The sequence below is a fragment of the Ammodytes marinus genome, assembly GCF_949987685.1.
Source record: "Ammodytes marinus genome assembly, chromosome: 10".
Lineage (NCBI taxonomy): Eukaryota > Metazoa > Chordata > Actinopteri > Uranoscopiformes > Ammodytidae > Ammodytes > Ammodytes marinus.
The window spans coordinates 25,262,197-25,277,483 of record NC_137214.1 but is presented as its reverse complement, the minus strand read 5'-3'; the positions used below and the strand labels follow the sequence as shown (position 1 = coordinate 25,277,483).

The window sequence follows — 15,287 nt, the reverse complement described above, 5'->3', positions numbered from 1 at the left end:
TACATAAAGAGCTTGTGCCATATTTGGTGTTTAATATGGTATTTGAAGCAATTAACTGGGTATAAAGAAATTAGTGAATGGAATACTTTTTCTAACATCAAGTTAATAATTACCTGCATGTTTGCAGATTGTGGCTGTCCCTAGTGACTCGTTTTGGCTTTGCTAAAGAGTCCATTGTCAAACTATTAAACACCAATGGGCCACACCATGAATTTTTAATATACCTGTATGTGGATTAACCCAATGCTAAAAACAGTCTGAATGAATGCACCATTTCCTATTTGACAGAAACAAGGTGTTAAAAGTAAAATCAAAATCGAACCATGACCAATATCTTAAATCTACATGCCTTCATAGATTGGACGTATGCCCCTTATAATCCTATTCTGAAGCAATAAGAGAGATTGGACATGAAGTTGCTGCAAGATCACATTTTATTCAAACATTGGCAAATGATTTAGGATACACAGTCATTACATTGTGTTATGGCTGATGTCCTGTAATGTTAAATAGGTGATGCCTTCAGGACATTATCCAACAAAACGTTGAAGTAGAAGTTTCATACAATCCCAATCTCCATCAAGACTGGCGAGACATGATTGAAAACACAGATGGGCCAGTCATCAGCCGCCCAGTTACAGCCCAGCTTGTTGACTGACAGAAACATCACTCCTCCAGACCGACAGGATTTCACTGAACCTACAAGAAACACACATTACTGGACTGTTCATATAAGTCAAGTGCAATACATAATTACAAGAAGCATGTTTCAGGTCTTAAGTCAGGTTCTGATAAAATAGTATTTACTGAATCTGTGCCAAGTCCCGAGGTTTATCTCCCAATACAAAAAATCCACAGCAGAGACGAGGGCTCTGCCATGGGAGTACTGATTGGGTTATTGTCCCTACACATCATACAGAGTTCACAGCGGTGCGCCGCTGCTGTGTGAACCTGGGGGAAACACTGTCAAGTCTACAAAAAATAAAACGCATGGACAACTTTTTCTAAATCCTGCTGAGACATTAGCCCTTTAATTCTTTTTAAGGTGGTAGTAGTCTGACTTTGTAATTGATTTAATGTGTTTTTGGAAATCAAGTCTGAGTCTATGACTACACCAATATTTCTGGCTTGGTGTGTGGTTTCTAACATAACAGATTTAAGCTGTGCGCTGAAGAATAATAATACAAAGTAAAGCACCATGACCACTTTTGTAATGCTTCAATTACAAGTTCTTGAATCCAAAGTGTCAATGGCAGAATTCAGTACATAGTATTCTGAATTTTGTTCTGTTATTTTCCTTACCAGTTGCCTGTGCAGGTTTGTCTCCTTCCCATGTCTCCTGGCGAGCTCCAGAATTAGCCGAGTAGTCAGCAGGATTGAAGGTGCTAAAAGACGTAAACAGTGGAAAAGAAAACGGCAGGAAAGGCAAGGAGACCAATTTAGAGGTGAGTAAACATAGGGGGAAATGCAGAATACTGTCTAGTCTTTTGTTGCTAATGAATAAAGAGTTTCAGAAACTTAAGTTTTTCTACACTTTTTTTAAGATATGTGCTTGTAATCAACATCACAAACTCCTCATCCAGCTTCAGGCAGGATTTCCAGGCTAACAGAATACTGCATTGCTTTTGTATCCACATGACAATGTCACATACCTGAGCCAATCAGCAGCCCAGTTACAGCCCAGCTTGTCCACTGACGGAACTGTCACTCCTCCAGAACAGACGGATTTCACTGAAAACACAAAACACATGTATTACTGAACTGTTCATATTAGTCAAATGCAATACATAATTACAAGAAGCATGTTTCAGGTCTTAAGTCAGGTTGTGATAAAATAGTATTTACTGAATCTGTGCCAAGTCCCGAGGTTTATCTCCCAATACAAAAATTCCACAGCAGAGAGGAGGGCTCTGCCATGGCAGTACTGATTGGGTCATTGTCCCTACAAATCATACAGAATACTGCATTGTTTTTGTATCCACATGCAATAAGCCACATACCAGGGTCAGTCACAGTTCCTCACAGCCGTTTGCTGCCCCCTGCAGGCCATCTGCTCCACATGCTGCTGTAGAGAAATGGAACAGTCAGTAAAACCAGAAACACACTACTGTTCACTGCTGACAGCTGCTATGCTCAGAATTTAAAAAGGTCACCATGGTTATGTCAGCATGATGTGTTATATTTGCCATCATCACAGCATGTAGCATGAAAAGGTTTATACTAGGACTGTCAAAATTAATCATGATTAATCCACAGAATCATGTGATTTATCTGATTAAAAATGTTAATCGTTTGACAGCCCTAGTTTATACTAAACACTACAAAGGTTTAGTCACTCACCTTCAGGCAGCCTGTAGCATTACTGTCAGCTCCACATTGTGCAGGTCCTTTCTGAATATACCTGCAACAAACAAGGAATGTTTAGTTTAGATATGTTTACACAACTTCTGAATTATTACTGCTTTAAAACTGGGGGATGTCATTTTAACCCAATTCCAGTCACTGTTCTTGTACCAACTCATTTTGATTATGTGTTAGTATACAGACTTCTTCAATACAGAAAAACATTATACCACTCTTAAGGGTATGCTCCACTTTTGCATGGACAGCATCTGAGGAGTCCCTGTGACGGTATATGAATGTGCGGCCCTACACTAGGCCCGTCCTGCGTGTGGTACAGGACAGGCCACTCTCGTTTGACCGTGCTCTGTAGCAGCCCAGAAGAACAGACTCTAAAACAGAGCCCGCTCAGCTGAGCCCATGTACAGAGCTTTCTCTACCAGCTCTGTAACACTGAACCAGGTACATCACCTGGTCAGCTGACTTAGAACTGGGGGGGGGGGGGCATCATGTAGGTTCTGATACAATTTTACAAGCTTTCCAGGAGTCCAAAGCGACCACATGCAATCTGTAAAACTTCACTTAATTCTGTTCATTTACCTTTAGCCCTTAAGGCAAGAAGTTAATGGCTCTATCCCATGGCTGCTGCTCTGCCTTCACTTTTCTTCAACAGGGCACACAGCATCTCTGAAAGGGACAACATGAATACATTAGTCAAATGATTATGCCTCAAACCGCCTTATTAGTGTTGACTGGAGACAGTCAACTGCTCCCCAAAAGGATGCAAATTGACTAATGCACGAGTAGTATATGGTGAGTGTTCTGTGACAGATTTCCTCAATCTAAGGTTTAAACTACAACGCTGCCCATCCTTGCCATGTAGTACCGTTTTGTCTACTGTTCAGCACACGTATACTTTGTTTAAGGGCCATGCGTACGAGTGGGGAACTACCACGATGCCCGCTCTATAAAACGTTCTGCAGGAAGGGGAACGTTGTTAAAATGCTGTAGCCTATATTAGCAGTAGCCTGGCCCTTGAAGCCACGTGCTTTCTGCTGCGACCGCATGCAGGTTCATCACCACTATATTTCAGAAGAATAACAGTAATTAGTATGTCAATTCTGCTGACTGAAACGTCTACTCACGTGGACACGAGTACATATACCGCCCCCCCCCCCCCCATATAGTCAAGCGTTTGTTCTAGGCCTACTGCGTGATAGCGGCACGTGGCAGCATCTAGCTAACTGCTTCACTCTCACGTAAAGTTAATATTTCCTCAAATTAAGTAATTTAGTAACATGTTAGCGCAAACAGTTTAAAACAGCTTAATTACTTACCAAATTAACAACCAGACGCCGACACATCCTTATCGTGTGGTTCCAAGCAAACCAAGAGACAGACCGGAAGCTACGCACGGAGTTATAAAGGGTATGTATCGCAATGTATTGTGGGAAAGGAAGCTCACTCGAAGATCGTTAAATATGAAGATGGACAATCATTTACAAAAGAACAAATGCGATTCTGTAAAGTTTTATTGAAATATTACATTTAATTTAGTTGATATGATCAAAACAACTCTCTTTTTTGACCCTTTGTCGAGGGTGTAGACTACTGCAATTTTCTAGATATTCTACCACAGCTAAGTAGCTTTAGATAGATTTGAGAACAGATTGTGTTGGGGCAGATTCATTATGGGAAGATGCTTGCAAAATATATTAGAAATGTCATTACAAATATAGGCTAATATAGACAGAGCAGATTGTATTCAAATATGTTTTTTTATTTGTTCTGAAGTAACGAGATCGATTATTCTTTAAAATAATTATGTATTGAGAAATTCCAAATTAAAAAAGGTTAATAAGCCTACTAAAACCTGAAGTTCAGCCAAAAACTATTTGAATATGGTACCATAATTAGGTGTGTTAAAAATAATGTTTTTTGGGTGATAGGTAATATGCAAATATTGAGAGGGAAGTCATATATGTCCTTGCTCCCTGCTGCTGTCAGACTTTTCAACCTGAAATGCTCCCAGTAAACCACAGACCAAAACTGAATAGGCCTAAACTAATGCAGCACACAGTGGGTAAAGCCAGGGTTGAAGCAATATGGATAATGTAGTTAGACGTTAATCACAGTTGGAATGGTTGAAGTGTAGTTTGAAGAATGCACGCTCCTGAAATAACAAGAAATACAACTGTTAGAAACACATTTACCATCACATTTCAAACATAATATATCAAAGATTGGATTAATTGAATCTCCTGAATGTTACTTTGTTCATTTTATTGTTATTTATTTACCAATTTCAAGATGAAAATTATCCACAGTGTTTAAAGAGTTGTTTCTGTTGCTTCCAGGTGGCCATATGTTATAGCCTATAGCTAAAACAGTCCTAATAATGCATGGAAATCTTCAATTTCTTATCTAAAAATGTCACCTAGTATGAATCTTTCTTCTACCTGGGATTTTTTTTCCTATAAATGATGTGTCATTATGACATCCAGTATCCAGAGATATGTGTCTCTGAAAAAGCCCTTCGAAAAGGTGAAGATCAGAAGTGAAGACAAACCTATTAACATTGATGGTGATGATACTCTTGACAGGTGTACTCTTAGGACCAGGAGCAGGACGGAAAATGGGCCCCTGATTGGTTGGTTTGGAGCGGCGGATTACGTATGGATCAGTAGAATGTGAGGGATACGTATCAAAGGTCCCTGCTTTCATTCCTCCATCCTAAAACAAGGTACATTTGCATTAAGCAGATTAAGTGATGTACATGTACAGTGCAATTTAACGGGGGACACAGCTGAGGTCAGTGTTAAGGGAATGTCTGCAATTGGAATTTTCATTTAGAGGGAGGAACCTTTTTGTTGGGCGACACAGGCTTGAAAGGGACGGGGGAGGCTTTCTTAGCAGGGGGCAGGGGCTTGTGTGCTGCTGGGAGTGGCCTGTCACTGCGGTATGGATTGCCTTGGAAAAATTCTCCTGGGTGGAGGTTGGTCTTGAAGGGGCCATCTCTTAACTTGGAGCGATGGATGGCTGCCTCCCTCTGTATAATACACACATACACAACTATTTATTTTTTAAACTTGTCAAGAAATGTCTATGAAAAATAGCTCCTCAGTTCCTTGCACAAATTAAAAGTTTTGTCCACCCGGTATAGTCTTAACATCTTGCTTAAGGGTAAAAAATGACCCGCTTTCACAGAACCCCTCAAATAAAACTGCTCAATTTAATTTTAAAGTAGTCATTCCTTACAATCTTTGTGAATCTGTATCTTTCCTGCATAAAAGCTTACTTCTTTTGAGAGATGTCACCATGTTTTCAGATTGCAGCATAGCCCATTAAGTTCTTAGATGAGTACAATGTTAGCATAACCATCAGAAATGATGACCAAAACTAAACAAGAAAATAAGAAACAAACGTGTCATAATCCAGAGTTTTACTTTACGTCTTTTAAACAACGTGTGTACCTTCAGTACTTCTTTGGCCCTGTCGAAGGGGTCTGAGGCATACAGCTCAATGTTGGACAGTGTCACATTGGGATAGCTGCAGAAGATAACAAGGAATTCACTTTGAGGAATAAATAATAATTTATTTAAATACAACACAAAATAGCATTTACTAGAGTCCTAAGTCCCGAAGTCTAATTTGCAATGTCCTCTGTTTTTTTTTGTTTCGTAACACTAATTAAGATGAGTATTGATGCACAAAACAATGTCCTTAACAGGATTCATCACATGAAAAATCATTAAATATTTCATTATGTGGCATTGTGGCTTATGTTTGTAAAATGCATTTGCACTCTAGTGTTCTGGCTGTTACAGAGGGATGGACAAAGTTAAATATGATATGTGTTGATGGTTGTGTGCTCTAGTACGAGTTCTTGCCATACACCTGTAACCACTGCCCTTCTTGGGAGGTGAGGTGACAACGTTGCGTCCAGGTGAGCGATGGGCTTTCCTGGCGGCTAACTGTGGACTCATAGCGTCAACTGGTCCTGACAGAGTCCCATAGTAACTACCTGAACCACAGCTGGAGACAAAGACAAATGATTATGTGTATGTGAAGGGAGTACAACAAATACAAAAAATCCTGAAGTTTACAGTCCCGAAATTCAGCCATAAGTTTAAACATGTATCTTCAGGAAGGTAATGTAGCCGACATTATTCATTTTAAATCTTAAATTAGAATTAAGATTGATTCGTATGTATCTGAATACAGAAACTAAATTTATAGCAGTTTAGCTTTCAATAATGGGGTGCATCGGGAGAGGTCCCTTTCCAAATGACGGGATATGTTGAAAAGCACTTCATTTTAGATCCAGAGGCTGTTTGTGGCCCATTGCTCTCTCCTAAAGGCCATATTGACACCAAGACTGTTTCTCCCCTGGACATTAGATTATATTGTTGTGTGTGTGTGTTCTCTCACGGCTCCTTGACCCCATCACATGGGAGGAAGGCCTTGCCCAGGTTCTTCTTGGTCTGCAGGATGCGGTTCTGTCGGGCCAGTCTCAGCGGGTCACTCAGTGCCTCACGTTCAAATATCCGTTGGAAGGACTTGTCGAAAAAGCCGCTCTGCAGAGCACAGCGCTGGTTAGCAGTGCCAGTCTGCATCTGCCGGCTACGGTAGGCTGACTCATTGAACGGACCTGGAGATGGAAGGAAGACATCACATGTTTAAATTGACCCTACTACAATATGTTTGACAATGACCTCTAAAGAATTAATTTAATCATTGTCTGGTGGAGTCATTGACATCGCTCCATGTCTGTACTGTAAGAGCTGGAGAAAACAATCCAGTATTAATACACAGCCTAGGCTCTGTAAACGGAAATGTTGCTATGGTGGACCTCCTTTGTTTAGGCTGTGTATTTACACCAGATTTAGTTTCTGTGCACATGCACTCAGGATGGACATTATTATTGGAATTATTAGGAGATATTCACTGATTTTGACAAAAAGAGATTTTGACAACAAACGTTCTCCAGAATCGCTGATTCCACCTTTAATTCTTCCTTATTCACCCTGGGAGACAGAGCTTTTGCCATTTCTGCCCCAACCCTCTGGAACTCCCTCCCCCCAAACATCCGAAACTCAGACTCCATAAACTCATTCAAAAGCCAACTCAAAACTCACCTCTTCAAGAAAACATACGACCCCTGACTCCACCCATACCACACCTGACTCTATTTTTGAATTTGTTTTCGTGTTTTTCTTTTTCTTTTCTTTTATGTATATTCTATGCAATGTAAAGCGTCTTTGAGTGACCTACAAAAAAGCGCTATATAAAACCTATCAATTATTATTATTATTATTATTCCTTAACTGTATTATTTATTTATCAGGCAGATACATAATAAATACATTCTACACTTACGGTTGGAGGGTGGAGTGTACTTGTCTCCTACAGAGATGTAGCTCATCTCTTTGAAGACACCCAGGCGCTCCATGTCACTCTTTCCCTCACCTGATGACATCTTCACACTAGAAGCACAAACACATAAGCTATACTATTATTAATGTTACACTTGACATTTCTGGGCACTGACAAATATTCAGTGTGTCAACCTTTAAGGTAAGGTAGGCTACTCACATTGAAATACATTTTAATATACCACCACTACGGAACTACATAAAGAAAAAATCCCCTAGAGTAAACACCAGGGCAATAACTAGAGGTGACTGTGAAATACAACGGCGCAGAACCAAATTTGGCCAAATGGTCCTGTCCATCAGAGGAACACAGTCCTGGAATAAATTACCAGCTCAAGTCAGAGACTGTACCACCTACACTACCTTTAAAAAGACCCTCAAAGAGTGGTTAGTAGCAAGCCAGACCTGTTCTCATGCATAACTTTCTCTTCTTTTCTTCCTGATGTTGTTTTGTTTCTTTTGTCTTTTCTAACCGCCTATACTGATTGGGTGTCAGTGTAAAACTGTATTTTAGCTAGTTGTGAATTAACTGTGTAAAATTGTTTCATGTAGTTGTATATTGATGTATTGTATTATGACTTGCTTTAGGACTACGGATGCGAATTAGCATTTATGCTAACTCCGGCATATTTACATTGATGCTTTGCTGACATGTTGATTAATATGCACTGTCCTAATCAAATAAAACTAAAAACTAAACTAAAAACTAAACTATAGTGTAGTGTAAAATGATCACTAATAATGAAATTACCTTAGCGTAATAAAACAAACTGAAAAACTGGTTAGCCAGTTTAAGATCAAAGTGTACAAAGCTGTACACTTGACATTGTAACTGACTATACGCATACATAGACTATACAGATATGGTATGGATATACAGTACATACCTTTGGTTGAGGTCTGGCAGTAAATAACTAATCTAAGGCTCCCCTATTGGATGTCAGTGCCAGAAATATATCTATCCATCTACCTATCCATCTATCCATCTATCTATCTATCTATCTATCTATCTATCTGACTATCCTTGTAGCTATACGACTAGCTAGGACTAATTACAACTCTAAATTCTGTGTATACAGGTTGGTTACCTTGGAGAAGGGGCTGTAAATAAATTATGTCAAGCTACAGTGATCCTTCCTGGAAGTAACTCAGTGTTGCCTTCAAAATAAAAGCATACAATTAGTTTAAATAAAAAAACAAAGAATTGCAATTACAGTTTCTCAGTCGCTTTGGTGCTTTTCTCACATCACCATTAACATTTGCACAGCAGTTAGTGCATTTCTCAAAACAATTAGTGCAAACTGCGAAACCTAGTGGATAACCTGCAAAAGTACGTCACTTTCTCAAAATGGATAGTCTATTCCTCAAAAACAAGTATTCATATCAATGAAACTGCAAGTGTCATCAAAATGAGAAGTCTTGACACCATCGTTTATGAACACGATAGTCAAATGGCTTTGTCATGTTTTCATTATGACAGTTTATTCTCAGTGTTTTCCAATGCAAAAAAAGGTCAGAACTCGGTGACACTACCTGAAAATGCTCAAGACAGCATATACACTACTTGTACAGCCATTTGAAAACTACAGTAAAGTTACACATTGCTGTAGTTAGGGGAGTAAGTACAAGACACTGAATACGTATGTTTCACATTTTTACTATATATGCTCTTTGCAATTCGCAATTTGCATTGTGCAAAAGAAAAATACACTTCAGTCACTTATTTAGAACAAACATAAAAAAACACCCTTTTGGTAGAGCTGTGCACAAATGTGAACAATATAACAGGACATATTGTAACTGAACATATATAGGTAAATCATTCTGGCACATCCAGACGTTCCTGTCTGTCTGGCCACATATTTTCATCTACATCACAATGGATATTATCCCTTGCAATGCAGCGAGGAAAGTATCTCCTGGAGTGGCGAATCCACCCTCTGCATGACTCTGCTGTAATGTCGTCACATGCTGCATCCATGGCTGCTAGCAGGGTCATTTGCGCATGTGGACGCCGGTCATAAACCTTCCACCTCCAGGCAGAGAAAAACGCCTCTATCGGATTAAGGAATGGGGAGCAGGGAGGGAGATATTCAACCAGCATTCTGTCATGTGCTGCAAACTGTGTGACCAGATGTGAGTGGTGAAAACGGACATTATCCCACACAACAACATATTTGTTGAATTGGCCTCCACCCCTCTCATTCTCAGGGAATATGTCTCTGTAAAGAGTGTCTAAAAAAAAGTCAGCAGATGTTGTGTATTATATGGACCAAGGGGGATATGGGTGATGACGCCATTGTCTGAGATGGCTGCACACATTGTAACATTCCCTCTGCATTGGCATGGGACATCAGTGGTTGCTCTCTGTCCAATGTGATTTCTTCCACGCCTTCTACCTTTGGCCAGATTGAAACCCGCCTCATCAACGTATATGAATGTGTGCAGTGGTTCCCTGGCTTCCAGCTCCAGTACATGCACACGAGAGAGAGAGAGAGAGAGAGAATTGACAACTTTTCCTGTGTAACATAATGCATTTTGGAAAACATATTGTACAGTATGTTCTGTGAATACATATACAGCATTGGTAGTGTACTGCATGGAACTATACAAAGTAAAACAGTTTGTGCTGAACATTAGAGTATACATAGAAGACATGTTTTACCTGTACATACTGGTGGCGGATCTCCTTCACTCTTTCACTGTTCCGTTCAAATGGCACTTTGTACGATTGTTTCATGCGCATTTCATTTCTCTTGAGCACTCTGTCAATTGTTGCAATTGACACCGATTCAATATTGCCAAATACATTGTTATCTTCTATGACAGCGCTTTGAATGTCTTTCAACCTTATTGCATTGTTTACAATCACCATTGCACTAATGACTTCCTCTTGTTGCGGGGTAAAAAGTGGCCCTCTTCCACCTCAGCGAGGTTGTCTTTCAATGTGGTGCAGAGTAAAATTACAGTAATGTACAGTAAACATGATATATTATGAGATGTTGGATTATACTATACATACCTGTTCTCCCTACGAAATGTTTGAATCATTGAATTCACGGTGGTTCTTCCAACATGTGGTTGCACCCTCCGACCAGAGTCAGCCATTGTGAGGCCATGATTGACAACATGGTCCACAATTGTAGCCCTAATTTCATTAGGAATCTGCCTATGTATTTGGCCTCTTCTCCCTCTTCCCCTGTTTTGTCCCCTTCCCCTTCCTCCCTGCATCCTCAATCCTCTTCCACGATGCCGACCTTCAATTTCTGTGTCACAGAATTGTAGAAATGGTACACACTATGTCCTGCTCGGTTCATGTATGCTTGCCAAGTGAGGGTTCATGGGATTCATCCCTGAGTGACTGTGAACAAGTGGCTTGTCATTGGTTACAACTAATACTTCACACACCTCCTCGTGAGTGAAAGCTGAAGTCCACCTGAGAGCAATTGTTCAATTTAGGAGAAATTTCCAGGAAAAAATGATAAAGAAATGTATAAAATTTGCCTGACAGAATTTGATAACTAGTTCAACAATTTTGTATGTAATGACTCAAGCAATGAAATGAAGACTATTAGTTGTATTGGGAACGACTATTCAGCATCCATAAGTATAGTTCATTTTGACTGACATGACATAAGCAAATGACAATGTTATAAAACAGCAGAGAATTGTATGAAAGCAACTGATACATGTTCAAAAGCATTTGCAATTTGTTCAGAGGAAGGAGAAATTGCTACTATGATGTGCTCAAATGACTAAATGTTGCGGAGGTTGAACTAATATGAGAATTTTCATTCTGATCTGAGAAAAGCACCAAAGCAACTGAGAAAAACTGTAAGTAAGACCAAGCTGCATTCAATTTACTTTAGATTAGGAATGCGCTCTTCATAGTTATTTATAAAACATTGTTAATGATGCTAAAGAAAGTATAAAATAAAATAAACTAATTTAATATACAGTAACTGCTTCATGTTCAGTCTCCTGCAGATGCTGGTCAATGTAAAACATTGTTTAACTGCAATTATGATAATGTATATAGCCAATGACAACCTATCCAAGAGTTGTTGAGACATTTCACCTAAAACTGTAAATGCCAAATGATGGTGCTATAGATAACAAGTCAGCATGAGGCTTTATCATGGAACAGTGAATGTCTAAAAAATAATTCATTGCAATCCATCAATATACTTGTTGAGACATTTCAATCTGGGCCAAAGTGGTGGGCACCGTGTTTTTCTGCCATAGTGGAAGCTACGATTTTGTTGTTATAGTAACAAAAGAAGAAAGTTTGTTCCAACTCATTTAAAAGACATGATTCAGCTGTTTGACCTGCCTCCTGCAGCATTATCACAGGGGAGTCAGTCCATTCTGTGGTCATGGTGCTGTCAACTATACTGCTGACTTGTAAGTTGACTAAAGTGCTTCTTGTCTATTTTCACACACACACACACACACACACACACACACACACACACACACACATACTCACACATACATACACACACACACACACACACACAGATTTTACATCTGCTGTCATTAACAAATACAATAGATACCGTGCAAGAGAGCATTAGGATACATTTGTACTGTACAGCTACTACATTTTCTTGCAAAAGACTCTTTTGTGTTTTGTTTTGTCACTTTCCAATGACAGCTCTCCAACTCTGGGTTGTGTCTACAAGCTATGTCCCCTCCATGTCTCGCCCTCGCTAAGTCATATGCCAAAACTACAATTATAGATGCTTTTGAATAATTGATTTCCTTTACCCTGAACATAATGCTGTCAGAAGCAGGCATACGTTCTCCTAGGAAATATCTCTATGGCCACCAGGTGGCAGGCCAGCCTTGGGAATCAGGGGAGATGGAGCTAAAGCGCTTTATAGTAAAAATCCAACATGTTTTTCATCAAGTTATTAAGGAGCACTGAGGTACATGGAGAAACAGTGATGTATTGCAGAAAATGGATGGGGAGATAACAGTGAAAGAGGCACCAAAAAGGAGTTGGTGAGAAAAAGAGAGAGAGACAGAGAGAGAGAAAGAGAGAGAGAGAGAGATGGAGACAAAGTAAGTCAGCGACAGACAGAGGAGGAGGCGGACAGATCTACAGAGGGACACTGAAATGAGGAAACAGGCAAACAAAGGGACATGAACGGACAAAGACATAGAATACATAGAGAGAGTGGCATAAAGGACCTCTGACAACACGTACAAAGTGAGAGAGGTAGAGAGACATTGACACAAAGGGACTGTCTCTCTGTTGGCAAAACGTCCTTGGAGAATTGGGAGGGCAGCTAGGCAGCAGCTGGGTGTCACACACACACACACACACACACACACACACACACACACACACACACACACACACACCAATGTGCAAACATGCAGACTGTATTGAGAGACATTCATGTAATAAAATACATGCAAACCAGTGTAGAGCATGAAGCAAACACACCGAAATGTGTAATAAGTCTACTGAATGATCCTGCTGTGTGTATCTTACTATGAGCATCAGTATGTATTTTTCATCTTTCAATTCTTGCTCTTTCGATGTATTGGAGAAAAAAAAACATTGCCTGTGTACTGTAGCTTTCTACACTGTTTGTGTGAAGGGAACAATGTTGAGTCGACTGTCCAGCCCACAGAGGGAATAGGAGGGTGTGGTTATCTGCAAAGTAACAGTGTGCCAGCACAGGTGGCCCCAGACAAGGGTGGAAATAGGAGAAGCCAGTTCTAAAAAATAAATGTAATAAATAAATAAAAACAGCAGGTAATTATAGCTGTAATTATTAGAGGGTTGGGGGTAGCAAATTACCCACAAACATTCTCTGGATGGGAAAAATCACTGGTGTAGATAAGATTAAAACTTCAGCGCATCAATTACTTTATTGCAAGCAGATAAAATGCATTCATTAAAAAACTTTTTTTTCAGAAGAAAAGCCTTGTAGATTCAGCATTATCTTCACCTACAAACTGGGTCTTACCATACACACACACAGCCATGAACGTGACCCCCCGCCCCCCCCCCCCCCATACCACCTGACCGAATGAATTCAATGCCCCACTCCCAGTGCATCTGATGGTTTTTGGTAATGTATTAGCTTCGGGAATGTTCTTAGAATGTCTTAAGTGTCTAAAGTGTCTTCAGTGAGTGGGTTGAAATGTGACGTTCTGTAGGCCAACTCTGCATGTAAGGCCACCACTGTTCAGTATTGTGAATAGTGGAGGCTCCACTGATGCTATTGTTTTTTCTTCCACTGGCAATCACATCATGACTGTCACAGTGTGCTAGAGAGGGGTGCCATTATGTTGGGAGGATTTGGGTTTTTGGTCAAAGACTCGTGACGAATATAAGTGAAACATCAATTTGCAAACTCAGTGACAAATTACTGAGCCGAGATGTAATTCAAAGTGAATGAAACATTAACACAAAGCCACATGTCAAATTATCATAGTGTGTGAAGTCCAGCTCCTGGCCTTCACACACTATGATCTGTGCTTATCAAGGGTTACTTAGAGTTGAATCAGTGATTTGAATCCCATTAATATGGATACTAGCCCTGTAATTATCGCCCTGTTCTTTCTTCCTGTTCCTGTAAACTTTAATGACACGCAGCACAATGGAGGAAATCAGTTACATGACCAAATCCAGGAGGAAAATTATTGAGAAATTTAGGTGAAAATTAATTTTATTTTGGAACCAAACTTTGCTTGTAAAGAGAAGTCTATTTTAGAAAGCCCAAACAGTCTCCCTCCCACTCTAAATTTGATTAGTGCACGGCCAATATGACAGGAGACAGTAAATGGTAAACACGGTCATAAACACAGAAAATAATGAGCGGACATGTATTAGATACCAAATCACCAGTGTGGATGGAAACTGTTCACAGCTGTTAGTTTTGCGTACAGTCTGAACATATGGTACTTGAACTATTTTGAACTGTGTCATCTTAAACTAGCACATGTCATTATTCCGAACAACAACAAAGAAAAACACCTAAAAGAACTAAAAGAAAAGAAGGTGACACTGTGTTGTTGTTACTGGATGAATTTGTCCCTCACAAATCATCATAATTCTCCCTTTAAAACACCTTAAAGATAAACCCCTACCCTTATATATATACATATATTCATATACCTGCTTGACACTGACTTTAAAGGATGAGACACTACTTTTATGAACATTTACCAGAGACCCCAATCCCGCATGAAAAATGCAGGACTCAGGATATAAATCCTGGTCTTCAATTTCAAAAGATGGTTTATAGTTATCTCGGTTTGGGGCTTTAGAATAAACATCTAAAACATAATACATGCATTGCAAACTGGGGTGTGAAGATTGAAATATATTAGCATTTAACAGGCAGGGAAAGCTTAGGAGATGCATTATTGGAAATGTATGATCCAGTGTTTTGAGGCTTGACTCTTACCACAGACTAAACCTCAGGATGGATACCTTGGACTGTGCTGCTTTGACATTGACCATGCATTCTTGTTTAGTGACACATCCGC

At 39.7% G+C, this 15,287-nt stretch overlaps 1 protein-coding gene and 1 long non-coding RNA gene across 2 annotated transcripts; both read right to left on the bottom strand.

Annotated features, from left to right (window-relative positions):
• Positions 1-426: 426 nt before the first annotated feature.
• Positions 427-3,724, bottom strand: LOC307256695. The gene is made up of 7 exons (XR_013845066.1): positions 3,678-3,724; positions 2,941-3,027; positions 2,341-2,401; positions 2,001-2,065; positions 1,653-1,731; positions 1,303-1,385; positions 427-699 (listed from the first exon to the last, which is right to left on the bottom strand). It is a non-coding gene; the product is annotated as an uncharacterized lncRNA (long non-coding RNA).
• A 734-nt stretch (positions 3,725-4,458) lies between these two features.
• Positions 4,459-7,819, bottom strand: cfap96 (cilia and flagella associated protein 96; the record flags this gene model as incomplete). The annotated part of the gene is made up of 7 exons (XM_080036095.1): positions 4,459-4,513; positions 4,910-5,073; positions 5,204-5,389; positions 5,814-5,889; positions 6,238-6,375; positions 6,772-6,991; positions 7,720-7,819. The coding sequence occupies 7 exons, from the start codon at positions 7,817-7,819 to the stop codon at positions 4,459-4,461; spliced, it is 939 nt and encodes a 312-aa protein (XP_079892221.1).
• Positions 7,820-15,287: the final 7,468 nt, after the last annotated feature.